Source organism: Mustela putorius, unplaced genomic scaffold (assembly GCF_011764305.1).
Source record: "Mustela putorius furo isolate JIRA1106 unplaced genomic scaffold, ASM1176430v1.1 tig00003923_pilon_pilon_pilon, whole genome shotgun sequence".
Classification (NCBI taxonomy): Eukaryota; Metazoa; Chordata; class Mammalia; order Carnivora; family Mustelidae; genus Mustela; species Mustela putorius.
Window position 1 is genome coordinate 9,622,032 of NW_025422068.1, and position 27,349 is coordinate 9,649,380.

At 53.1% G+C, this 27,349-nt stretch overlaps 1 protein-coding gene across 2 annotated transcripts in view; it reads right to left on the reverse strand.

The window, feature by feature from the left end:
• Window positions 1–3,603: 3,603 nt before the first annotated feature.
• The window catches only part of ADAMTS2 (ADAM metallopeptidase with thrombospondin type 1 motif 2), a 216,496-nt gene continuing 192,750 nt past the window's right edge, over window positions 3,604–27,349 (reverse strand). For both annotated transcript variants that reach the window (XM_045069345.1, XM_013059699.2), the window contains exons 14-22: window positions 23,358–23,481; window positions 22,384–22,464; window positions 20,537–20,703; window positions 19,226–19,385; window positions 17,285–17,417; window positions 16,241–16,448; window positions 14,598–14,727; window positions 13,773–13,862; window positions 3,604–7,025 (exon numbers count right to left, since the gene is read on the reverse strand). In XM_045069345.1, coding sequence (XP_044925280.1) covers window positions 6,568–7,025; window positions 13,773–13,862; window positions 14,598–14,727; window positions 16,241–16,448; window positions 17,285–17,417; window positions 19,226–19,385; window positions 20,537–20,703; window positions 22,384–22,464; window positions 23,358–23,481 — 1,551 coding nt within the window. In that variant the 3' untranslated portion in view covers window positions 3,604–6,567. The remainder of the gene's footprint in view (window positions 7,026–13,772; window positions 13,863–14,597; window positions 14,728–16,240; window positions 16,449–17,284; window positions 17,418–19,225; window positions 19,386–20,536; window positions 20,704–22,383; window positions 22,465–23,357; window positions 23,482–27,349) is intronic.

The following is a 27,349-nucleotide window of genomic DNA, read 5'->3' on the forward strand; positions in this document are numbered from 1 at the left end:
CTTTGCCAGGAATTTAAAGGCTTTGAGTTCTATTCTTTTCTGCCACTGAGCTCAAACCTTTGTTAAAAGTGTGTCATGTTATTAGAAATGACACCTCGTCCAATTCCAACAGATAGAAATAGATACCTCTGAATTAAACATTGATAAATGGCATCCCAAAATTGTCAGATTGGATAATTCAGGCCAAACATCCTACTGAATATAACTGAACAGATTGAGGAGGAAAAACAAAACTCTTGAAAGCATCAAATAGCTAAGGGGATACTTAGAAAGCCTCAGCCAGCAGCAGGGAGTGGATCAGACTTCAGAGAGGTGAACCATAGCCACTAGGTGACTTACACAACATTATCCACCACCTCAACCTGTCATTGGCACAACATCCCACTCAGCAACAGTGGAATATGCACCATTGCCCAACCTACAAGGCCATAAAAATATCTCGATACATTTAAAAAGATTGAAATAGTGCAGAGAATGGGATTTTTGGCCACAGTAAAATTAAATTAGATCAACAACAGAAAGAAAAAATTGGAAAGTACCCTAATACTTGGAAAATTTAAAAAACACCAAAGAGCCAAAGAAGAACTTATGGATCAAATTAGAAAATATTTGAAGTGAATGAAAATGGAAATACAATGTGTCAGCTATTTTATGGAGTGCAGCTAAAATAGCACATGAGGGCAAATATATAGCTGTAAAAGCCTATATTAGAAAACAAGAAGAATCTCAAGTCAATAACCTAAGCTTTCATGTTGAGACACAGGATGGGGGATCACTGCTTCTGGGTTACTGGATGACCTTGAGCTCTTAGGAGCAAGGTGGTGTTTCTCTGGGGTCTGCATGTCCTCTGTGATGCCCATAGAGGCAGAGCTCTGTTCTTTCTAAACCCAGTGGTCAGACCTGCTCATGTCTCAGCATCTTTCCAGGACTGACTGACCCCAGGATGGTGTGGAGTGCAGCACATTCACCTGTCACACAGTCACCACCCTGGATCCAAGGACGTATCTTCCCTCTGGACTGGTGACGGGGTTGTCAGTATTTGCTCTTGAGCCTGCTTCTGAATCCTTGGTCTATGATGGACAGCTCCCCAGATGCAGTCCTCAATCTCTGCAGTCACTGGGGCCTTGGACAAGTGGTGACCGTGTGCATGGGGACACATTGTAGAAAATGAAAGAAATGAAGAAGTTATATTGTGTAACCACTAACTAAAAGCTGACATAGCTCACTAACATGAGGGGTGGGAGGAGTTTCAAGACAGAAATGAATGGTGGAAATACATCTCTAAATTCCTAAAGATGAGGGGAAATGTTACCAAGAAGAAATACAATAAAAAATTTCTATGTTGCCATTAATGTGGCCTAAAATAGTAAAATGGCTTTTTCTTTTTTAAAAAAGGGTGGTAAAAATCAATAAAGAAAAATCCAAAATTTGTGAGAGGTATTAAAATAACTTTATATCACATTAATAGAACAAGAAAACAAAAAAATCAAGATATAAAATATTTGAATAACAAATTTGACACAATGGATATTTATAGAATACTGTATCCAACAACTTGCAGTTATAAATTCTTCTCAAGTACAGGTGGAATGCTTAGAAAAACCACATCCTAGGCATAAAGCCAACTTCAACAAATTTCAGAGGGTTGAAATCTTCTAGAAAACATTTTCTGACCACAAAAAAAATAGCTGGAAATCTATAAAAATTCAAAACTAGAGTATCCCCTAAGTGGCATGTTTTAAAATAACTCTTAGGTCATATAAGTCACAATGGAAGTCAGAAAATATTTGGAATGGAATGATAATGAATGTGTGAAATATCAAAACTCGTGGGGTATAGCTAATGCTGTGCTTAGAGGGAAACTGATAGCCATAAAATGCATAGAATTAAAAAGAAAAAGGTTGAAAGTCAGTGATCTAAGTGTTCACTTAAAGAACCTTAGTTGAACCAAGGCAGTGGTCCCTCCGATGCACTGAGGCAGGGTCTTTGTGTATCTTTTATGTGTATTTGAGGCTAGTCCCTTGGGGGAGCCCTCACAGAGAACATTGTAGAAATCTCATTCTGAAAGGCAAAGACTTGCTGGTCCCTGTCTGTCATCTCCACTTGCCATGAGTGGATGTGAAAGCTTCTGTGTAGGAGAGTGGAGAGTATAAGAAAAGACCCTTTAGTATGTCTGCATGACTTGGGGTAGGCATAGAAATATTTGGATATAAAATCATGGGAATATGGCTTAGAAGCATCTAAACTCAAGACAGTGAAGAAACAGTGTGGGGTCATGAAGTGCAGGGGGACTGACCACATGGCCTCTTGATTGGAGTGTATTTTGTTCCCCTGGGCTAAGGATGCATAGTAGGGCATAAAACCATTGACTAAGACCATGCATGGCTGCTCAGTGCCTGGGAGTCAAGGGCTGACATGGTGTGTGGAGAAGCAAGTGGTGGCCAATGTAATGTGATCATTTTCTTCTCCCAACCCATTAATCAGCATCCTTCAGAAAGCACAGATGGTCTGCCATTCCTTCTATACCTTTGCAAGTTCAGTCAGTTCTGCTCACACAACTGCACCATTCCCCACTCCACACACTCCTAATACACACACTCACATCCATCCCAAGTTCCTCTCCTTCACTATAAAGGACTAACTGCACTATAACAATGGAGTCAACACAAGTTACAGTGAAAAACAGGATGAGAAATTCTACACATTCCAAAGCCACCTCCAACCTCAGGACAAATTCATAAGATTCCTCCCTGTCCCCAGCGCTGTGCACACATGGTCTGTCTGCCTCCTTTGAGGCTGGGGGCAAGGAAATCTCCTTTTTCAACCTCCCTCCCCGCTAACACCTGCAAACATCCAAGAGGGCCAGAGAGAATGGGCTTGTCTTTAAAAGTGGAATCCTGATTGGGGGGGGTGCGGTTTACCACATTTAGCAAATAAACACATAGGACTCTCAGTTAAATTTGAATTCCAAAGAAACAATAATTTTTTAGTGTAAGTGTGTCCCCAGTATTTTTAAAGAGATACAGTGAGAGTGAGTGGTAGAGAGGAGTGGAGGGAGAGGAAGAGAACCTCAAGCAGGCTCCACGTCCAGCATGGAGCCCCACACAGGGCTCGATCCCACAAGCTTGAGATCATGACTTGAGTTGAAATCAAGAGTTGGATGCTCAACCAGCTGAGGTACCCCAAGTGTGTCCTAATTTTATACTAAAACGTTATTTGTTGTTTCTCTGAAATTCAAATTTAACTCAGCATCTAGCAATTTTTCTGGGAACCCTAATTCTAGGAGAGAAGAGCTCATAATCAGGGGTCATATAGGAGAGAAGTCAAGAGTCAGGGGATTCTTCATCTTCTCCCACAACTAAAGGTTTACTTGGAAGCTACAGCTAGTGGTACCTCCTGGACAGGGAGCTGGGAGAGGGACCTGTCCTTCTGGGAACCCCTGGCCTTTCCCAGGATCCTGACTTGAGCAGCCGTGTCTCGGTGCCCCCTGATGTCACCCATGCCCACCCCTTGGCCTTGTGAAGGCAGCACATCCTTCCATCTGGCCCAGTTCAGGTTGCGGACAGGGCGTTGCGTACTCAATGTAACACACAAACACAGGCATGATGTGCAAAAACACAAACATTTTGACTTTAATAAGTTATGAAATCAAGAAGCCAAAACAAATGTGTCGATGGCTGTGATCAGTGAGATAAAATGCTGTGATTTGAGTTCAGCACCATGATGATTCCTGTGGCGGCTGCCTGGCATTTGGCGGAACAGAGTCCTCAGGCTTCATCTCATAGGAGTGTTACTGAGCACCATTTATAGACGCCAAACAAACAACCTTAAAATACAAACAGAAGGCTTATATGGGAAATTCCATGGGTTTTCCAAAAGGAGCAGATCAGAGAGCCAGGTCCCCAATCCCAACAGAAGTCTCCCCACAGACGCAATTTTCTGGAGCCACAAACAGAGAGCTCTGAGTCTCTAAGTGGTGCTCCAGAACCTCAGCTAGAAAACCGCCTTGGCCTTCAGTCTGTAGGGGCCTCCAGACATGGACACCAGCTCTGGAAGTTCAGGACTGTTGCTCAGCTGACTCTCCCACCAGTTCCAAGCTCAGTGGGGATTAGGAGTCTCTCAGAGTCTGGTAAACCCTGTGTTCCTTAGATAGAGAGACCTCAGAGGACTGTCCGGTTCTGGAGAACTGTGTGTGTATATGGTCCCAGGCATTGAGTATGACCTATGGGACAGTGGGCATGCTGGACTACAGCTCCCGGAGGGAATCGCTTTCCTTCCGAAAGAAGACCGGTAACCCTGGATCTCAGCTGGGGCCTCTCCCTGAAGCCTTCCAGTCCCCAAGGCATGCAGCCCTGCTTCACCGGAATCTGGGAATGGAGTGTTCCCATCCTGAGACCACCAGGCTGGGTAAACTAAGTAATGCTCTCTGGGTAGGGTTAGCCACCCTGAGCTTTCTGCATCCCAAGACAGACTCAAGCAAGAACTGCCCAGTCCTTCAGCCCATGAATAGCACCAGCAGCCATAGCTTCAACCAGTCGGGGAAAGGCGAGGCATCCATTTCCTGATCAGAGAGAGGCAGGATTGCAAAAGTGCTGTAGATCACATCTGTTATAGAAGTGATACTATGAGAGATAGACAAAAAATGTTTTCTCCAGTTTGCTACTTAGGAGCCAGCAAGCTCCCTTGAGACACCAGGACATGAGTGAGTGGGACACGGTGACAGAGGGGAGGGAAGCCAGTGGGCCAGGCAGGGGTGACAAGCATCTAGTTATCACCCAGTGGGGAGATTAAACATCATCCCAGATACCGTTCTCACTGTTCCTACACCTTCACTTTGTCTCCTAGATCACACACAGACACACACCCACATGCATGCATGGATCAGACAGACATACTGGGCACTTCAGACTCAGTATAAAGTAGCCATCATGGTATTATCCTGAACCTCAGTGTTCCCATCCATAGAATGGGAACCAAACATAGAGTTCTCTCAAAACCTATGACTGGTGAGAATATGAAGGCTCTAGAACTTTGCTAGACACAGAAAACGTAAGAATTACATGTGAGGCCAGGCTCAGCTAAGCAGCTGAAGTGCCCCTGGGTCTTATAATTTGGGGAAGTTGAGGCTACATGTTCACAAAATGTCCATGCAGGGAGGGGTGAAAATAGACCATCATCTTCCTGTCCACCCTCCTCCCTTCCCATTTCTCTCTTTCACATCTTGCTCACAAAACACCACTCTGCCGAAAACAGAAGTTGTAAAAGTTTGGGAATGGCCAAAGATAAAGCAGGTTCTCCCCACCTCCCACCCTGTGCTTCTCATCAGAGGTCAGATTTCCACAGGTCCCTGCTGGGACTTCCAAGGCACAGAAGGGGGCTCCACAGGGCTAGATGGGGCAAGGCCACCCCCATAAGCAAAGCTGGTCTTCAGAAGCCAACCTGAGCCCATAGAGCCCCATCTCAGAACCCCAAGCATGGCCACCATGGTGGAAGAACCCCCTGCCCCCGACTGGGAGTCTTGGGCCTTGCACGTGGGCCAGGGTTCTCGGAGACAAGAGAGGAGTGGGAATGCCTGGAGTGCACCCTGCTGTCTTCTCCTTGTGGAGGAAACGTGGCCCACTGTTTAGATCTATCAAGTCCCAATACCTTCCCGGGAAGGAGCAGACAGCTTCACAGCTCAGTGTGGGCTGAGTTGAACACTGGGCAAGAGCACCAAATGGGCCAGTTGGCTTTTCTGAAGTCCTTTCTCCGAGTGGCTGTATCCGGCCAGGCCCAGAGACCAGAGGCTTGCAGTCTGGGAGCTCTAGACACCAAAAGACCTTCCAGATCCCCCTGACATATTCTGAGCTGAAGTTTAAGGATTGAGGATTTCGCAGGCAAAGCTAGACTATACTGAAAGCACATGAGCTGGCATTGGGGCCGGCTCCTCCAGAGGCAGCAAGGGCTGGAGCCCACAAGCCGCTCTAGCAGGGTATACCTCTCAGGTCGGTCGCAGTCCCCAGTGGGCCACCATGCTCATCCCCACCTCCTGCCTGGCCCTTGGACTCACTGGCATTCAAGTTCATGGCCTCCTCCCATGCTCATCTTAATGACGGGTTGATCAGCAGATAAATCACTGTTCCTCCATGCGTACCCGTGAGGCTTGTGCCTCCACCTGGGGATGGATAGGAAATGTCCCGCAGCTCCAGAAGTGTTGGTCACCCCCAAGGAAAGAAGATGCCCTATCACTGCTCAGGAACTCGGGGACACGTGTCTCCTCTCTCTGACAGCCTCTTGCCCCCACCCCCACTAATGGCGATCGTAGAACTGCTATATTCCTCTCCCTCCCACACCTGGTCCCAGCGCAGGACTTAGAACATGCCGGAGCTGGGAAACAAACACACGTGCGAAGCTGGCTGCCACATGATCACGACCACAGGCATAGATGTTTATGTCATTCTCCCTCTCTGTTTTCTCGAAACCCTTTTGGAATCAGAAATTTTTCCTTCAACTCCACGATTTGCCATTCCATGGGATATATATATAAGCAAGGGGAAAAAAATGCTATGGATGCTATCTTTCCATTTATTAGAACTTCCCGAGCATCTCTTTCTTCCTCATCTCATCAATGAGCTCTTGGATTCTCTGGTTTCTGGTCTTCTCGTACGGGCTCGGTCGTCGTGGGATCAGGTTGGGCGGCTGGACCTCCTCGTCCAGGCCGCCGATTTTGTAGGGCATGTCGACAGCGTTGGTGTCTGGGTGGTCCTCGGTGCTGTTGGTGCTGGAGGCATTGAGGGGTGCCTGTGGGGGTGTGCCTGGCACAGGGTGCACCTCCATGACGAGGGTAGGCACCGGGAGGGTGGGCATGAACTCTTCAATGTCGTTGAGCTTCCTGGGCGGGGGCTCGGCCTTGTTGTCCACCTCGGTGAGGTTGTCGTGCAGGTTACAAGACTGGCAGCACAGCTTTTGGTAGCCAGGGATGGAGCAATAGCGAGACAAGACTTCCATCCTACAGAACATTGACTTGTCACCTTGGCAGCGGCCCTCTGAAAGAGAAAAGTGGCACAAATAACCAAAGGACAGGGTAAGTGGGGGGGGGGACCTGGTTCCCCCCAGGAAGCAGGAAGAGGCGTGTGGAAGAGCCCAGAGATGGCACAGCGGCAAAGCGAGCTCACGCAGAAAGTCTGTGTGGTTCTGACATCAGAGCAGCCCCGGAGCACAGTTCTGCCACACAAGCTGTGAGCAATACTCCCCACCTCCAGGCAGGGCCCCGGGATTTTCTGTCTCTCTCAAAGTCTGAGACATGAGGTGTGTCTGTTCTTACGGAGTGTTTCCAACTTGTCTTAAAGAATGGGACTTTGTCCGATTCCTATTTGATATCCCAGTGGTAACCCTCATGAAATCCTGTGACGCAGTTCGGCCCTATAATGACCTATAAGCAGTAACGATAACAAAACAATCTGAGGGAACTGATTTCAAGAACCTGATAGAACACATCCCGGAGCTTTGGTGGTGGCCTCCCCACGTTCCCCCTTAGTATCTTCCCATCCTCACCTGAAATTTTCTGGGCTTGTTTCCCCTTGCCTCGACCTCTTGCACGGGCTCGCCACACTGAACTCCTGGCCAGCCCCCCACAAACTGCTCCCCAACCTGGTGCCCTCCAGCAGGCTCCTCTCCCTCTGGTCCAAGAGGCTGGACCCCTGCCGTATAGCCTGCATGGCTCCCCGGAGAGACCGGTGTCTGGCCGCACAGCTGCCTTCCTCCGGACCCAGCTCGAGCTCTGTTTGCAGCTGTATCAAAGCAGACCCTTGAACTCCATGGGGTTGGGGGGGTACCAACCTCCTGCACAGTTGATCATATCTAACTTTTGACTCCTCCCAAACTTAACAACCAATAGTCTACTTGGCCAGGAAGACTTACCAATCGCATAAACAGTTAATGCAGATTTTGTATGGTATATGTATTATCCACTGTATTCTTACAGTAAAGTGAGCTAGACAAGAGAAAATGTTATTAAGAAGATCGTAAGGGAGTATCGCGCTGTATTTGTTAAAAGAATCCCATGTGTATATGGACCGGTGTAGTTCAGACCTGTGTGGTTCAAGGTCAACTATAGTCCCGCCCACCCAACCCTCTTGTTCTTACTCTCCTTCCCTGTCTTCTTCCTGAGTTTGCTACCCTCCTCCCTGCTCCGCCCCCCCACCTCATCCCACACACAACACAAAAACAGAGGACTTACAAGAATTCACTTGACAGGAGAGAATAAGTCACGAGCTAGCACAACAGGGATGTCAGATCCCTGATAAGTTCCCGATGGCCAGCATCACTGGGCATCCCCTGCCTACTGTGTCTCCGCTCAGCCACCTTCTGCTGTCCCAGCGAGGACCTCAAACCTTTCCCTCCCTCTCCCTCTGCGACCTCCACTCCTCCTGAAAGGAAGGAAGGATTAAGGTGGGAAGGAAGTGGCAGCCAGGGGTGGAAGCCACCTCTGATGCAGGTACGCTGTGCGCCAATGGGGGGTGTGGTCCACAGACTCGCCTGCAGCTCTGCTCACCCACAGAAACTTCTCGCGGCAACAAGCAGGTCTCCTCCCATTCAGGAGGTTCTAATGGTGCCCACTGCCTGCCCATCACTTCAGGCTGCAATCTGCCTTCCCAGGCTGGTGGCCCCCTTGGTTAGACACTGACCCCAACCCCTGGAGCTTCAGACTCTCGGAGACAGCTGCCTACTAGACAGACTCCTGAGCCCTGTGGTTCCCAATGTACCTGAGACTCCACTTCTCTGGTGTAAGCCCAGGGTCTCTGTTGGACCACTTGTCTTGGAGAATGGGCTCTCCAGCACACAAGCCAAATCCCAGGCAACCCCCAACCCCTGTTTATTCACCCCTAAGTCCATCAGTATCTCCTGCTAGACACTCTTGGTATGTCTGTTTTTCCCTCTCTTGCCCTTCATGGGGTCAAACTGCTTTGCTTCTTGTCTGCACCATGCTAAGAGCCTCCTTTCCACCTGCCTTTCTCAATTCTTTCTCTTTCTTGTCCACTATCCTGCTCCAGTCAGAATGCTGTTTTTCAACTGAAGATATGACCATGTCACTGTCTTGACTGAAGTCCCTGTGTTGTATCTCGTTTTCAGGGTGAGGACCTATCCCCTTCAACTCCCTAGGTTCACTCAGGCCTTAGACCCCCCTACCTTATACTGTGCTCCCTCCAACCTCAGGACCTTTGCACATACCATGTCCACTTCCTCTGTCTTTCTTTAGTTGCTCTCATCTCCTTCTCCAGGCTCACTGAACCCTGTCTTCAGGCAAGCATTGCCTACCCTCCTATGAGAGGCCCTCCCATTCCCAGCACTCTGTCCCAGGTGGCAAGTTCACACTTAATTGCCAGATAAGATTGCCTGACCTACAAACCAGGTGGAGTAGTCCTGTTTGAAGCTCGGAGGTGCTCAGAGCCCCACCTGCTCCCTTCCCCAGTTCCTGGCCCTTCTCCCCTTCATGGAAGCCACCAGGTGAGCTGTGTGAATACCACTGAGGCCTAGGTCTGAACAAGACAAGCATGGAGCCTGGGCTGGCAGTGCTGCAGGGAATGGGACCACTCCTGCTACAACAGAGGCCTCCCATCACCTGTGCCTTCTCCTTCAGACAAACACCAAGACTGTTTGTAAACTTCTCCCTCACTTCTCTCCCCCAGGCTGGGACCCTGGGAACCAGGCAGCCTGTCAGCAGAGGGCAGGGGTCAGCTGATGGTGTCTGTAGGCCAAGTCTGCACCTCCACCTGGTTTTGTAAAGAAGGTTTAACTGGGGACGCCTGGGTGGCTCAGCTCGTTAGATGACTGCCTTTGGCTCAGGTCATGATCCCGGAGTCCCAGGATCGAGTCCTGCATCGGGCTCCCAGATCCATGGGGAGTCTGCTTCTCCCTCTGACCTTCTCCTCGCTCATGCTCTCTCTCAAATAAATAAATAGAATCTTAAAAAAAAAAAAAAAAAAAAAAAAGAAGGTTTAACTGTTACCATCTGGCACTTTACAGAAAGCTTGCAGACCTGTGGTCAGGTGCCTGGTGGTGTCCCAGTGCCCGGCCAGAGCCTGACACAGAGAGCACTCGACAAATGTCCCTGAATACATGGGCGAGTCAGGGCAAAGAGTCCCTCTTCCTGCCACAGGTAGGTGACAGCTGGGGGGCCGGGCCCAGGTTCCTTTGATCAGTAGCTACATTGCTTTACGTTCTTAAAAGTGAGAATGAATAAATGAGTGAATGAATGAGTAATTAAGAAAGCTACGGGCCAAGAGCTTGGCTATGCTATTATCGGTCTAGACCAATTTCAAAATCATTATTCCCAACCATTCTTAAAGACACCAACAGCTGGGTATTTTTAAGTCTTATCGCTGAGCAGAGAACCCTCCCAGAGGACAGGAATTCCGCCACCAAGGGGCCCATCACATATCTGGAGGCAGCAGCTGGTGGAGGGTCCCTACACCCAGAGAAAAATCCCATTTTCCTGGTACCTGATCTTCAGCTGTTCCCAGTAGCAATGACATAGCAAGACCTACTGCCTTCCAGCGAACAACAAGCCACTGAGACCAAACCCATTCTCATAAATTGAAGCCATTCCTGAGCCCTTCCCACCATCTCGGCTCTAGCCAAATATCACCCATGTTCTGTTTTGCCCACTAGCTTCCTCCTTTAAATGAATTCCTTTTTTCTTTTTAAGCTTAAAGTTTATTTTAGAAAAAAACTTTCCACTACCACAGTTCATGGGAAAGAAGCGGCGGTCAATGAAGACAACCCTAACCGGGAACGCGAAGACAAGTTTTAAGTCGCCATTTAACCCCTACAACTCCAGGAAGACCGCCCTGCCTGCAAGACTCTAAGCTGCAGAGAAGCAAGCTAGCATGAGGGAGATCATGGCATCCCTACCCCGGTGGGCCTCCTGTCCAGGTGCCATGAAGGGGACAGGGAACTGGGGCATGGGGGGCTGCTCAGGGGAGCTCAGGTCATGTTTATTGCACCACCTAAAACCGCCCTGTCTCCCACGCTTTGGGAAGGCTGGGATGGGGAGAACCTGGTTCTCTGCTTCCTCAATTGAGTCTCACACAGGATTTCACCACCCAAAGGCTGGGTGACAGGATAAGAAAGCGTGGGACCCCCACTGGCCAGTGGCCTGGTGCACCCCAGCTGTCCCTGGGGTGAGCCACTTCTGCAGGGGTTCCTTCTGATCCATTGGGCAGGGACACTGCATGGGTGCAGATCTGTCAGGGGAAGCTGTTTGGGTCTCCTGTGTCTCCTTCCAATGACCAAAGCTCTGCGCTGGGTTCTGTGACCCCATACTTCCAGGCTGGCAACTAGGGTCTGAACTGTGCCCTGAAGCCTGTCTCTGTGGTGCTCCTCCCTGGCACAGGATCCCCTTCATAGGAAAGGCAGGAGGGAGAAGCCCACTAGCGGGAGGGCCCTGTCGGTCCCCAGCCCGCTGCCTGGTCCTGGTCAGTGAGGTGAGCAGGCCCCATGGCTTCTGAGATGAGGCTTCAGGAGACACAGGCAGGCACCACTGAGCACAAGCTCATGCAAATGCATAGGCCAGGTGCCCACAGCCACTGCTGCCGTGCCCTCGTTCTGACCTGGACCTGGACCAGGTGGGCACCTCTTCCCCCCAGAACAGATCATCTCAGGTTGACAGCTATGCCAGCAGCCAGGGTGGTGGCCCGATGGTGGCTCACAGCGCAGTGACCTGGGCCAGCACCATCAGGCCTCTGACCCCACATTCCCATTCCACTGATCCCAGAGAGGGGGAGAGACTCACCCCTCAGGCCCTCTCTCTGATGGTGAAACCATTTGCGAGAAGAGAACCCAGATGGTCCCACGAGGGGCTCGTTCAGCAGGAATAATTCAGAAGTCAAAGTCATGGTGGAGTGTCTCCACAGGCTGCTGTCACATTTTGAAAAATGACCGGAGTGGGGGAGGGGCCTAGATATCCACTTTGGGCAGGGGTGGGGGGTGGCAGTCATTTGAAGCAGAAGCCCAGCCCCTAATGTGACAGAAGGGTCCCCGCAGCAGCTCGGCAGCGCTGCCAGCCATGAGGTGAAGAGAAGGAGCCAGCCCGGGCCAAACCCGAGCACCCAGTTTCACGGAACTTTTATTGACTTTATTTGTGGGATGCATGACAGGAAGTCTTTCCATCATTAGTAAGGAGAAAAGGTCATTTCCACAGTCACTTTGGCACACACTAACGTTGTCTCATAAAAAAACCAGAAAAGCGACGACAATGGAACCTAGGTATTACGTCATTGGATACATACAAAACACTAATAAAATATCCCTGATAAACCAAAGTGCATATAGACAGACAGCACGATGCCCAGGACCGTACCGCACCTTCCCAGAGGCAGAGTCACTCGCGTGGCCTAGTCAAAGTTGGAAGTTAACAGTCGTGAGAATTAGTATGCGTTACACACCAAGTATGTACATAACAGTAGTCAGAGCCGGGGAGGAGGCGGCGGGGTGCGGTTAGCAGATGGTGGGGCAGGGTGGGGATTGGGGTGCGACGCAGGGGCCCGGGGCACGCGGGGGGGGGCGGCCGGTGCGCTGCCCTCTGTGTAAGGCAGCACCCGGGAGGGGGCTCAGCAAACAGTCAGCGCCAACTGGCTGCACGGCCTCAGAGGGGGTCTCCACTCAGCAGAGCAGAGCCAGCTAGAGCCAGCACGCCCAGGGCTCCCCCTGCATAGGCCCCTGGCTATGAGAAACCTTGGATGAGCTGGGCGGCCTCCACCTGGGCTGGTGCTGCCTGCCTCCTACCGGGATCACGACCCCGCTCTGAAGCTGGAGTTAGCAGCCAACTCTGTTACCTTTCAACTTTAAGGCATTTTCTACATAGTTTTATCTAAGCAAAAAAATCAATAAAAATTGAGGTAATTCTGTAGTTGTTCACACTGGTAGGTGGCCGCATCCACATCAGACAGTCTCTCTCTCTCTCTCTCAATCTCTCACTCTCTCACCTCCATGGATGGGGTCATGTGCACACGATGAGAAAAGGCCATTGGAGCTAATGGACAGAGAGTGAAGTGGCGGTGTGTCCCCATGTCCCACTGGAGGGACATGTCCCCTGCCACCTCCATGTGACCCAAACCCCCCAAGGGGACAGGGCACGGGGGCCAAGGGCTGTGGAAGTTGGACGCAAAGGCCACAGGAAGCAGGCCACAGTCGCACGAGTCAGGAGGACACACTGAGCACAGGGTCAGCAGCAGCAGCAACAGCAGGGACCGCTGGGGAGCCCCGACATACCCATGAAATCTCGGGGCTGGGCCACCTGGCACGGCGGCACAACACTGTGTGCCCCAGACCCCTTCTGGCCTCACGCCTCGCTGGTGGGCAGTGTCTGAAAGGGGACCGGTGGGTTTCCCCCCTTGACTTCCAACCTGCAGCTCCAGCTTGGAGGGGTGTGGCTCCCAGAGGTGGTCACCAAGCGGTCACATGTGCACTCTGGCCTCCGGCCCCTCCAGCACCAAGACAGATCTTTGCCCCTTTACACGCCATCACCAGCCAGGTCCCGGCCCCCTACAAGAGGCCAGTGCCCTGGGGCCATGCCTCAGCGAGGCGAGCCCTCCCAGCCAGGCAGCCAGGGCGGCTCCAAAGGAGACGGCCTAGCACAGAGGCCCAGGAAAAATCAGATTGAACCGAGAGAGCGCTCAGGAAGAGTCAGGGAAGTTTTCCATAGAAGGAGAGGAGGGGAGCCCACGGCAAGCTCCACAGGGCGCAGGGCATGCACTGGAGGGCAGAGGCAGAGTTATAAACGGGCCGGTTACTTGACGAGGTCTTCTGGACTGGTGAGTCGGGGTCTGGGCGAGACAGCCACTGAACCACATAGCTCTTCTTGGAAGGATCGGAGATGTTTCCTAGAGGGGAAAGGAGGGGCTGTGGCTCCTGAGGCCCCACACTGGGCCAGCACCCACCACCCCAGGCATGCAGGATCAGTAGGAGGGCTCTGACTCCCCCATGTGGCGTTTGAGGACCCTTGGGACAGAGAGGCCCTGGCGGTCCAGGCCACCTCCTGCCTCTCTCCCACCTCCCACCAGGCCTCCTGGGTCTCAGCTACTCACTACCCAGCACCCCACCCTGCCTGCTCCCCAGCAACATAGGGAGCAAGTGAATCCCAGCTCTAGCCCCCTGCCTGGTTGGGTGGGCACATCTGACCTCCCTGAATTCCCTCCTTTGTAGATGGGATTCACAGTGGGGTCCACATCTTGAGCTTTTTCCAGGACCAAAAGTGTTTGCATGCAGACAGTGCTCTGGTTGCTCTCCTCAGAGGGCACTAGGCACCCCCTCCTTGCATGGGTACCCCAACTCACACAGGCACCCCCTTCTTGCATGGACCTGGGCACCTCATCTGGCAGAGCCCCACTGGGTCAGGAGGTGGTGGTCACGTGGTCACCATGAATCTGCTTCTGTCTCCCAAACCACTGAGGAGTGGCCAGGAAGACAGTCAGGGCTGAGTTCTTCCCATTTCTGACTACAGAAAGATCAGCCCTTAGTGTCTCCCTCCAGGTCACAAATGCTGAGTCCAGACCAGTCCTCCTCACCCGGGCCCGCTGTACACTGGGGTCTGGGACTGGGGGCAGCAGGAGGCTTACGGGGACAGGGGCCCAGCCTGCAGATTCTGGCTGTCTCAGGCCGCTCCTCCCGGCAGATCCCGAAGCTGTCATCTGCAGTTCGGCACAGCACTGGCCGCTCCTGGGTGCCATTGCCACAGGTCACTGAGCACTGCAGGTAGAGAGTCACAAGTCAGGGCCTGCCTCCCTGGTCAGCTGGGCCCCAAAGAGTTCCCCACACATGTGACCTGATAACACGTGGAAGGTGGTGGAGGGCAGAGGGTAGAGTATGAGCTAGAGGCCAGTGTTGCCTTGCCCAGCCTTGAGTGGCTGCCCCAATCTCCTAAGTCTCTGAAGTCGGGGACACATGGGCCTATCTCTGTGAGTTACTATGAGTTAGAGCAAATGTACAAAGCCTGACACTTCTAGGTTCTCAACAGGGATCTCCCTTCTCTGGCTGAAGGAAGCCCACCCAGGACACGAAGAGCCTCTTGTACGCTAGGGACTGCTGGGAATGCTCTGATGGAGACCAGGAGTTGTGGCAGAGGACCCCTGGACACAAGGGCCTGTGCCACCAACCCCCTCATTGGCCCCTCCAGCCTGGCATCCCCTCTACCTCACTGCATGGGGACAGGCCCAAAGCCATCACACCCACACTCCCGACTCGGCTCCCAGTTCAGACCAGGCCCACCGGGAGAATGCCCCAGTCCTCACCTTACACAGTGCAGGAAATGGTGGACTTGGCAGTCCCCAGGCTTCTCAAACCTTACAGAGCCCCAAAGAAGGCCTGCTTTCAGGACCAAGATTTGGGAAGCTCCTGGGGACCATGCTCGTAGGATGTTCTGTCTGGGGAGAGCGTTTCTGCATACCTAATGCCCCGAGTCACATCGCACCAGTCTGTCCAGTTAGTTTGTACCAACAGTGTGTTTGACAATGAGCACTTGCTCCCCCACCTGGGGGCCTAGAGCTTGGATAACCAGTCAGGCACACCTGGAAGCCCCTGGACACCCAGGCCTACAGGGCTCCCCTGGCTGGCAGCATTTCATGCATGCTGTCCCACGCTGCTGCTGACAGAACTAAGTGTGCCCTGGGAGCCCACCAGAAGGGGACACCTGGAAGCTTGTGCGTGGCTTCCTCTGGGCTCGGCCACGCACCTTCCCCTTTTGCTGATTCTATCCTGTGATTTGCTGAAATGCACTACAACTGTGGGTATGATGACGTCTGAGTCCTGTGAGTCCTTCCAGTGAATCACTGAGCCCGAGGCTGGTCTTGAGGACCCTGACCCACCAGGCCTGTGAGCTGGGTGTCAGTACTCATGTTAGCTTAGCCCTGGCCCTGGACTGCTGCTCCAGCCCCTGAGACCAGCCAGTCCCGGTCCAAGTCCTCCCTCCCCCATGTTCCCTTCTACCAGCTTGGCTGGTCTTCCAGACCACCCCTCTGCCCCCGTTCTCCCAGGACTCTAAGCTCCTGAGCACATGGCAGCCTCTGCCCTGCAGTGCAAACACCCATTCCAGTCAGTTTCTCAACAGAGCATGGACCGTGTGGCCTCCACCGTGCCCTGAGACCCACAGGATGTGGTCTGGGCCAAGAACTGCGTCCAGACCCACATGGAGCGCTCTGACCCCCTCAGTCCTGCCCAAGCTGGGTTTGGGGGCTGAGGATGTGAGGCCAGGGGGCCCTCTCACCTGGGACCAGGGTCCAGCCCGCCATCGCCCAGGGCAGAGCTCACGGTTGCAGGCCCGACGGCCCTCGGGCCGGGCGTCATTGCAATGTTTGGTGTGCACGGAGCGGGTGGTGTTGTTCTGCAGGGGCTGTACGCAGCGCACAGAGCGAGCTTGCGTGCCCATCCGCCCGCAACTCTGACTGCAAGGCTCCCATTCACCTGTGACCCACCTGTGGGGGCAGAGCAATAGGTCAGTCCCCTTGGAGAGCTGGCTGGGCTGTGGCCAGGGGTGCAGAGAGAAGGCAGCCCGCCTCCCTGGGGCATCTTCCCCTTTATCAGGAAGACAGCCTAGAGCCTGACGGGGGCTCTGACTGAGATCTAGCAGGTGACACTGCTGCAGGCCCTGCTGGGGCCAGGTGGGGGCATGGAGGGCCCTGGTTATCTGTCCCTTCTCAGGCTCCTGGCTCTGCCTTCTGCCCTCCGTGGTTGCTGACATCACAGACCCTTCAGGGAAACAGGGTGGACTCCCACAGCACCTGTCCCCACTTAGCCCCCCCAGGCCTAAGTACCAACCACCCTCTCCCCTCAGGGCCCTGCGAAAGGAACCTGGGCCCGGAAATGCAGCCCTGCCAAAGCCCTGGGCTAAAGGATCAAGGCTGCAGCTGCCGCAATGAGTGGCCTGGGGAATATCTACCACAGGACCTGAAGATGGCCAGTCCCCACTGAGCCTCAGTTTCCCCATCTTGGCATTAGCACATGTCATCATCTCTAAGACACACATGACCGTCTCAGTGCAGCATGTGCAAAGCAGGGGTGCACCGCACAGCCTGAGGGGTCTTAGACCCCATGACACGTGCTGAGGGAGAAAAAATCCACCAACACGGCAGGGGATGTGATGGCCAGCACCACTCAGGGCCTAGAGCCCGCACCTGCCTCCCCAGGAGCCCCCGGGGATCTGCCTTCTCTTCTCACGGGACCCCAGGCTGGGGTCTCTGAAGAAAGGATGCACAGGCCTGTCTCTCTGAGTAACTGGGGCTGGAGGAGCCAGGTGGCCCCGGGCACTCACACTGGCTGGGAGCACTCCTGTGGGTTGCAAGCCCGGCGGATGGCTTTGGGCTTCGTGAGGGCGTCGCAGAAGCCTCGGTGTACCATCTTGTGGTCCAGCCTCCGGCGGCAGCCATACTTGGTGAACTGGGAGCCTGAAGACAAGAGCTTGAGGGGTCTCATGGGGCAGTGTGGCCCCTCCACGGGGCATAGAGAAGCAGCTCCATGGGCAGCTTCAGCCCCTTTTCCCCAGGCCTCTAATGGGGGGGGGCAATGTGCCAGGGCCAGGCCTTGGAGATATCCAGCCTCATGTCCACCCAGCACCCCAGGCTCAGCGAGTGGGAGGCCAGGGGAGAGTGGCCACCTTGTTCCCTGGTCTCTCAACTGGCTTCCTGGGGCAGGAGGGAGGGCTCTATTTCCTCTCCATTGCTCAGCCACATATTCTACCTCGAATTAACCCACGTGGAGGCCCTGCGATGAGCCTGGAGATGGCTTAACACAGAAACATGGCCTGCAAGGCTCCTCTCACCGGAGTCTAGGACAGCTCTTCTCAACGGGGCGATTTTAACATCGGGCAGTATCTGGGACACTTAGGTGTCACAACTTGGGGTTGGGGGGTGCCACTTGCAATCTAGCACATAGAAGCCAGGGATGCTGCTCAACATCCTACAATGCACGGAACAGACCCCAAAAGAATTATAAAGCCCAGTGTGTCAACAACTCCAACGTCTCTACACCCCAGGCTACCAGGTGAGTCACAAGACAATGTGGCTGGACAGCCTGATCTAAGCTGGGTATCTGGAGAGGTCCTAGAAAGCAGAGAATGGAGGAACGTTGGTTTAGTGGGAAGGCAGCAGAGTGGCTTCCAGGGAAGAGACAACCTGTGCAAAAGCCCTGAGGCAGGAACATGGCATGTCCAGGAAAAGCAGCTAGGGCCAGTGTGGCCAGGGCCTGGTGGGCAAGGGGTAGGGGTACTGATGCAGTGGAAGAGGTCAGCAAGCTGCCCAGACCACACAGGCCATGAGGAGAATCTCATCTTTATCCAAAGAGTGGACGGAGCTGCTAAAACTATGGCACTAGGAAGGGATGCCAAGAAGGGACCTTTAAGAGCTCACACTGGGGTGACAGTGGACACACAAGGGCCAGCTGGGGAGCAAGGATGGTGTCAGCACTGGGCAGACGGAACAGCAGATAGGTCCACGAGATACAGAGGAGGGAGAGTCAGCAGGACACACTCAAGGGAGGGTTGGGGGTGCCATCTGCACAGGTGGGAGCCCTGCAGAAGGAGCTGTCCACCTGCTTGGGCCATGGGAGCAGTCACCTCTTCTTTGGCAAAATCCTCTCAGTCCTCTAGCTGTGGGACCCTGACAGAGCCTGTCCTGGCCACCTGTTCTTGCCTCTTAGCTCGTCTAGCCCCTCAGGAGCAGTGAGCACGTGTGGGAGACCAGAAATCTCCTGCCCGTCTGTATGTCCCACCCAGCTGTGGACTGTTTGAGGTCCAGGGCAGGTGGGACACCTCTGCAGGAAGCCCCATCCCTCCCAGGACAGTTGGGAGGCCCTTCTGAATAAGTGTGGGGAGTGACCTCCACAGAGGGGTCCCCTTTCCTGGTCTCCAGCATGACCTGAGTCCTTCCTGGGCCTGCCTCGTGAGGCCTAATCCACCCATGCCACCCTCACACCAGCCTCCTGCCAGGCCAGACCCTCTCTTCCCGATGCAGCTCCATGCTGTAACACCGATGCCCACAAGCCCTTCTGGCTGCCTTTGGTCCGCTGCCCTGAGCACCCCCTTCCTGCCCACCCTCTACCCCCCACCAGGTGGGTTGCTGCCTTGGCTTCCTGCCCCTGGGCCAGTCTTCTCATGCTGAGCATGTCCCTCAGGCCAGGCAGTCAGCAGGGCACCGTGGGCTCAGGAACCCCTTTTCCCAGGAGCCTCCCCGCGACCAGCTCTGAGAATACCCTTCACCTCCACCGCAGGGCTTGGAGCAGGGAGTCCACTTCTTGAGAGCCCACTCATAGCCCACGGAGTCATCCTCCAGGACGTTGTTGCCATCCACGTTGAGTGAGTCCTCATGGATCATGTACTTGTACGTCAGCGATATCCGGGCATCACCCTGTGGGATGACCTGCACCCAGAGATGGCCGTGAGTGCGTTCGCTGTGCTGTCCACCTGCCCTCGCCGGCCAGTTTAGAAACACATGCCCCGGCCCATGTATGGTCGGTTCTCTTTATGGGCCATGGTTATCTTCTAGAAAGTGTTGGAAAGCTCGGATTCACCAATCCTGCACCATGGCTGGCGGGGAGGAGCATGGGGCCAGGGTCCTGCCAGCCTCCGGTCAGTGTACTTTTACCCACTGTCATTACATAACCAAATTTTATGTGTGTTTCTGTTCGAGTTCACCTTAGTTTATGCGGCTGACTTTTTCACAGCACTGGCAGGTTGCTGAGGGCACTTCCAGGGGTGAAGTCCCCGCAAGTGAGGTGAGCTGAGCAGAGGGGCACACATGTGTGACACACACGGATCCTGGGCTCAGGTGCCCAAACCCAACCATTCACTCTCACAGAGGAGCTAAAGGCCTGTGAGCCTTATCCAGAGTCTTTTACATTTTTCCCAAATAAAACATCTTATTTTTGTGACGGAAATTAACTTCCAAAAAGCAATTAGAAAATCAAGTCCCTAGGGCACTGGCCGGCTTTATTAGTGGGATGGGTATCTCTTGATTCTGGGGTTATGAGTTTAAGCCCCACATTGGGTATAGAGATTACTTAAAAATAAATCTTGGGAAAAAAAAAAAGAAAAGAAAATCAAGCCCCCTCTGGATTCTCATTCACCCCTCTGGATTCTGGATTCACCCAGAAGTGGGTCTTGGACACAAGAGTTGGGGCTTAGCCCTGCTTAGGGACAAAGTCTGGTATGAGCCGGGTTTGGGAGGCTAACCTCCTGAACCCCGTCAGTCACTCCTGGGGCATTGCAAGGTTTGGATGGGATGGCAGACATGAGCAGACATGATAAAAGGTGGCCATGAATGTCATTTGGAGGAGGAAACTGAAGCCCTTAGAGGGGAGGGTTGGACTGCTGTACCCCAGGGCCCAGTGCAGAGCAGAGCCCAGAATCTCATGTCTCAGGGCTCCAAGTCTGACAGATGGAGACCCTTGGTCCAAAGGGCAGGCCAGGGATGATTTCCAAGAGGGGTCCAAAGGATGCAGGGAGGTCCAGGGACCCCAGGAAGCCCCTCCATCTCCATCCCAGGCAGGCCTGGCCCCTGCCTCCACTTACCAGCACGGTGATGGTGCCGTGAAGGGGACCCATGGTTTGCAGCGTCTCCCGGCCATCCTCATCCCGGTACTCCCACTCCACGCCCATAGCAATGAAGGATTTGGAATTGGGATCCACGTCATTTTCTTCATTTAAAATGAACTTGCCTGTCTCCAGGTTCTTGACGGCTGAGAATGGCAGAAGACAGCCCCCACCCCCAGCCATGATCACTCAGGGGCAGAAGCTGGGTGCACTGGAGAGAGAGGCGGGGAGGGTCCACAGGTCTCAACTGGTGAGGGGAGTGATGGGGAGCAGATCTCTGTTTGCCCCAGCTGCCCTCTGCTAGGGGCCTGTGCCAGTGGAAGCCCAGATAGCCATGGGAGCCAGCCTCAGCCTCGAAGCTACCCTGCCCAGGGCCCTTTCCTGGATCTGCCCCACAGTCCCTGGGGGTGTGGGGGTTTCAAGCTGTAGGATCACCTCCTTCCAGTCGACTCAGAGCCACTGTCTCCCACATCCCGCACCCGCCTCCTGGGTGCAGCGCATCTGCTGGACACTAGGGCACAGGGCTGGGGTGAAGCTTCCTGCCATGGGGTAAGCATAGGTCCAGCTGAAAGGCAGAGCCTCCTCACCCCAACCTGGTGCCTCAGGAGGTCCCCATACATCCTCAGAGACCAAGCTTGACCAGGGGGTGGCACGGGACACATGGAATACCCCAGGATCAGCAGGTGTCTGGAAGCCAATAACTGGCTGGTCAGGAAGCCCCATGCATCCCACAGTGTGGAAGGCAGCTACTGGGGGCCCCAGACAGGGATCCGAGAAGGAGGAAATCGTTCCCTGCACCAGTGTCCTGCAGTTCTCTGTGCACCCCACAAAGATACCTCAGCAGGGGCCTGCAGACACTCAACTGGCCATCAACCCTGGCTCCTCTCACGCAGAGAGATCAGGCCTCACACCTGGAGCCTGCAGCGAGAATGTGTTTAGATTCAAGTGTCTGTCTCTCCCTTTAGGAACCAACTTTTAGGTTTTTCCTTCCACTTAAGGCAAGTGGTTTTGCATTTTGGGTAGCAATATAGTTTCCTCTTAAAACAGGGAAGAAAGAACAAAGTGCATTAAACAGAGTGGGGTGTTCGCTGTGTTGGTGGGGGTGCCAGACAGTGGCACTTGGGGAGCCCGGACCCGGTCAGGTCTCCATGGCACAAGGGAGGGGGGGGAGCCCAAACTGGGAGAATGGATTTGTCTGGATTTCCCCCATGACTCCCAGCATCACTTAGGACTTCAGCCCATGACCACCCAAGAGGGAGGGCACAGGTGCCTTTAGCTGATGGGGGTGAGGACAGGCGAAGGCCTGTAAGGGATCCCAGCAATCTCAGAGGGCACTCAGAGTAGTACGAGCAACCACATTTGCAAGAAATGCCAAAAAGCCCTATTCCAGGTAGCATCTCTTGAGTTTAAAATTAAACTAATTGGAAATATGCAAATATAGGTTGTAACCCCATCTGCAGGCCAGCCCGGGGTGCTTTCTTGTTGGTGTGGGGGCTGCTGCCCAGACACTGCTTGCAGACTCTGCCTGCCTTCCAGTGGGTAGGGGGAGCCTTCCCCCTTGGCCTTAAGATGGAAGAGGAGGTAGGCAGTCACTACTCTGTGGGCTAGGAGTACAGCATGCTTTAGACACATGTCCCTCCTTAGCTGCTGCCAGGAGCCCTTGGATCCCAGCCCCCAGCCTCTCCACCTGGAGAAGACCCCAGAAAAGATCCCCCAGTGGGCTGAGCCAGGGACAGGGAGGTGGAGCAGAGGCTGGGCCTCCCAGCCTGACCTCTGCCCCTGGGCTCTCTAGCCACACCCAGAACTGCTGGGCTTCAGAGACTCACACAGGTGGTGGCTGGTGCTGTCTGCCTCCTGGATAAGCAGGTGTCTGGCTCCTGCCGGGATTTCAAACATCTTGATGTAACCTTTGTTGGGATGTGGGAAGATAAAGCCAAGTGAGTCAGAAAAGGCCACTGGAATGTGGACAATACACAGAGGGGTCTCACCCATGGCCCCATGGTTCTTGGGCTTGACCACCTGCCTGGACAAGGGTTGATGGGAAAGGTACTATGTCCCAGCTGGCCAAAGCCCTTTTGCTCCTCAGGTGCTCCCTGGGCCTTTTCCATGGGACACTTCAAGGGAATCCTCAGGGTGACCCCGGAGCCAAACCTGGGCTTGAAGCTAACATGCCATATCTGGGAGGTAGACTCTCAGCAAACCGCTTGGCCTCCTAGACCTCAGCCATTTAATCTGCAAACTGAAGACCCTTGGGCTCTCATGGGACCATGGAAAATCACTCTGTACCCTGGTGCCGACTCTGAGTCAAGGCCATGGCCTTCTTCTAAGAGGCAAACCGAGGTGGCTTCTCCCCGTTTCGGACAGTGGTATAGTCACTGCAGGCCCACCCACATGGCTGTTCTCCCAGAGCTCAGGTCGGCCCGGGACGCCCAGTTCCCCAGCCCCATCGTGTGGCTCTGCGGCCTGCCCAGGGCAGTCCTACTGACAGCCAGCTGGAGGGAGGAGGCAGGGAGCAAAGGACCCAGAGTCCAGCTGGGCAGCTTTGGAAGGCAAGGGAGGGGTGCCCTATGCAGGCCCTGGCCTTCAAATAAAGACTGAGATCTGCCCTGTGCACCTGTATGTTGGCATTCTCTGCCCTGACCCCTGAGATCCAGGTTTCTCTTCCCCAAACAGCCTGGAGCCTGGCTCAGGCTGTACCTGACTTAGGTTCTTCCCTCTCCTTCTTGTGCCCCCCTCCTCCCCATCCTGCCAGGTACAGCAGAAAATCAGGCACCAGGGGTGGAGGGAGGGGCTCACTCACCGAGCTTCTTGGGGGAGCGTGTGAATGTGCCCTTGACCACTTTGCAGTGGGTGTTGTCCCCTCCACACACACCGCACTTGTCTTCCTGCTTGCTGGAGCCGATCACTCCGTCACAGCCCACCTTCTGCAGGAGGATGGTGTGCGGTGTGTACTCAACAGCCTTGCCCACTTGAGCCCCCAACCCAATCTGTGCCCTTAGGGCCCTGCCATCTGTTCCCCCTGCAGCTCAGGCCTACACCCTCCTTAGAGGTTTCTGATGCAGAGGAAGGAGACTGGGCTTTGGAGCAAGACAGACCCTGTGTGCCTACCCACAGGCCACCAATGCTGCTTCCTGCCCCTACTCTGCTCATCTGGACAGTGTGACCTCAGAGGGCTCTGCACAGCCTGACTAGGGCCACCTGCCGAGCCTGGCCTGGCGAGCTAGCCTCTGCATGGATGTCTCTGTCCCAGTGGCTGTGGATCTGACCTAGCCTCTGCCCTTCTCCCAGGGGCCATACAGTGCAGCCTGGCTGGGGCTCTCACCCAAAGCTTGGGCCTGCAGGCCCCAAGAACACAATGCCCCCTTGAGTCTGTCTCTGGGGTGTCTGTGCAGGAGTTGACAAGAGTTGGTAAGAACAACTGGAACTCCATTCATTCAAGAAATCCTCTCAGTATCACCTACTCCAGTGTCAGAATTATTCCACACTAAGCAGGGTTGCTCGCTTGACCTGGGCCACCCAGCCAAGGTAGTAACAAGTTCAGGTTCTACTCTCCACAGCTATGGCAGCATACCATTCCCAGGGCCAGGGAACTCCACAGAAGGAGCTCCTGCAGGATGGGCCTGAGCAGGTCGCCGGAGGCCACTCTCTCCTAGCTCAGCCAAGGAAGACAGCCCATCCTCTGAGCTAGTCGGCTCCCTCTGCCTGTCTTAAGAGTGCATCAGAGTGTGACAGGTTTTCCTTTTTGTCGAGGCTGCCAGGAAGCTCAGAGCCAATTTTCCCTTCAAGGTCATCCCTGCTCCCTTTCTCTGGAAAAACCCACTTCTCCCTCTGCTCTTTGATTTCTGACTTTTGTCTCACGAGGGCCTTGCAGGGCAGGGGCTCTGCACCATGAAAAGGCTACAGAGGAGTGGTTCATGAATCATGTTTGAAGGTGTGGACAGATGTTGATGGTGTTTGGTCTTACCCATTCCGGTGTAATCATAAGCCCTTTGAATCATTTTTGAAAGTGAGCGGGGTGAAAAACAATCACTGAAATGAACATCTCATGTTTATTATAATGGTTCCTGGGGGGTGGGTGGAATTAGCCAAGGAAGACAACATGATCTACCGGGGAAAGAAGACCCAGTGAAAACATTGCTCTTTAAAGGTACAGAAGCCTGAACCGAATGTGCCCACTTGCCATTTCTAGATGGGTGGTCTCAGGAGGCACGCTGCTCTCACTCTGAGTTGGTTTCCATGTTCATGACATGGTATCAGAGCAGCCCAGCCTGTGGGAGCTCTTGCTGGGGGGGAGGAGATGGGCCTTGGCAACAGTCACAGGCTCCCTTCCTCAGGGAAGGCTGGAGTTGGTGTGGGGGGCGGGGAGAACCCGCTTTTAGGCCAGGACAGTTACACTCCCTGTGAGAAGGGTTGCTTCAGCCTCTCACCCGAGGGGGACTCATGCTCTCTTTCAGACAGAATAAACCAGAAGCAAAAAGCCTCTGAGTTGTAGAGGCAGGTGAGAGGTGGTGCCAGGGAACAAAGCAGCATCTGGAAGGTGCTTCCCCAGACTCCAGACTCCAAAACCCATGTCATTTCGTGAACCTTACCAGAGGACCAACTCTGTTCTAGAAGCTCTTCACTGGTTCATGTGCTCTTTCTTTCTTTTTTTTTTTTTAAGATTTTTTTTTTTAATTTTTTTATTTGACAGAGAGAGAGAGGTCACAAGTAGGCAGAGAGGCAGGCAGAGAGAGAGAGAAGGGGAAGCAGGCTCCCTGCCGAGCAGAGAGCCCCATGCGGGCTTCAATCCCAGGACTCTGAGATCATGACCCAAGTGGAATGCAGAGGCCTAACCCACTGAGCCACCCAGGTGCCCTCATGTGCTCTTTCTAAAAAGACTTGCAGCCCATGTACAACCCAAAACACTTATTAGAAATTCAGCTGGCTGGAACAGAAGGAGGGTATTGGACAGAGGAAAAACAAAGCCAACAGGCTACATTTTAAGACACTTGTTCCAATGGAGTCTTTTCTCCGAGTCACAAGAGGTGAGCAAAAGGGAAAGCAGAATAAGTTAAGTACTTGATCTATCAGAACTCCAGAGATATTAACATGGCTTGTCACCCTTTTTCCTTACTTCTCAGGCATTTTTTTAATCACCTTTTATTTTTTCTGGAATCAAGGTATGTCTAATAATCACAGTGGACAGGAGCCGGCCTGCCCTAGAGAGGAGCGGGTTTTGTCTGGGCAGCTGCTGGTCGGCTCATCAGGAGGCCTGACCTCCCAGAGCAAGCAAGCACTGTCCACAGCGGGGGGCGGGGGGGGGAATGCATCCCTGGTAAGTGTCTACAGACCTTCAGGAGATGCCATTCTAACATTCAGCGCCTGAATAAGGGGGAACATGTGCGTAAGACATTAACTGAGTAGAAGAGACTAATGAAAACCAGGGTCACTGTGTGGGTCTGAAATCTCACTTGTGGTCCTACTGGGGTTGATGGCTCAGGCTGGGGAGGGCCCGTGTCCCCAAGAGGCTTTGTGTGGCTGCTGCCCATTGAGGCAATGGCCAGAGAGGGCTGGCAGCTGAACTCTGCTGTAGTCCAAGCTGGGCTGGAGGACACTGGTGGAGATGGTGGTCTCCCTGTCCCACGGGGAAGGGCCCACAGCTCACGAGGTGCTGCTTCCCTCCCCTCCCCTCTGTTACGAAATCCTGCAGGTGAGTCCTCAGATCAGGACAGATGCTAGCTTCTTTTAATCTCTGCCTTTCTCAATGCCATTTTCGGATGATATATTTGATGACTCACTATTACTTTCTCAGGGCAGTGGACTGCGCCCTTTATTCTATTGGCTTCATTTAATTCTTGCTACTCTTTTCATTCCTTTCTCTGTGTGAACATGTGTATGTGCATGTGGATTTCTATTCTCCTGAAGCGTCTTCTGCTGTTATTTCACTCTTAACCTTCTTGAGTCGTGTTTTGATATTCCCTAATTGACAGCGTCCACTCGGGCATGATTTTTGACCCAGCACAAGATACTTTCACAAGAAGGGCTGCACGTCCCCAGGCATTGTGAGGACTTGGTACCTCATCTTAACTACTGCTCACGTCTTCAGAGTGGTCCCAACCTGTCTCCTTTGCTTTAGAACTTCTGCTATATGATCACATTAAACATAAATATTTCTGTTTTCCAATGATGCAAGAAATTGCTCATCCTGCTGTCATTCCTTCAAAATCACCATTAATGAAATGTTTCATCTCCTCTTCTTCGACTGTCAATCGGTGCTGTGAAGCTCTAGCCCCCGAGACAGTGAATGGGTGCTCTGGCTTCTCTATTATGTTTGCGGCCATATCACAGTTGCTGCTTAAAGCCACTTCTATTACTAAATGTAATACTGATGGTGTTGGTCATGGTTCTAAATTTTTTCTGTGTCTTACGATGTTCTTTTTTTTTTTTTTTAAGACTTTATTTTTATTTATTTATTTATTTGTTCGTTTATTTATTTATTTTTTAATTAAAGATTTTTATTTATTTGTCAGAGACAGAGGGAGAGAGAGTGAGTGAGCACAGGCAGACAGAGAGGCAGGCAGAGGCAGAGGGAGAAGCAGGCTTCCTGCCGAGCAAGGAGCCCGATGTGGGACTCGATCCCAGGACCCTGGGATCATGACCTGAGCCGAAGGAAGCTGCTTAACCAACTGAGCCACCCAGGCGTCCTAAGACTTTATTTTATTTTAGACAGACACGGAAAGAGCATGCACGCATGAGCAAGGGGAAGGGAAGAAGGAGGGAGCGAATCCCAAGCAGACTCCTGGCAGAGTGAGA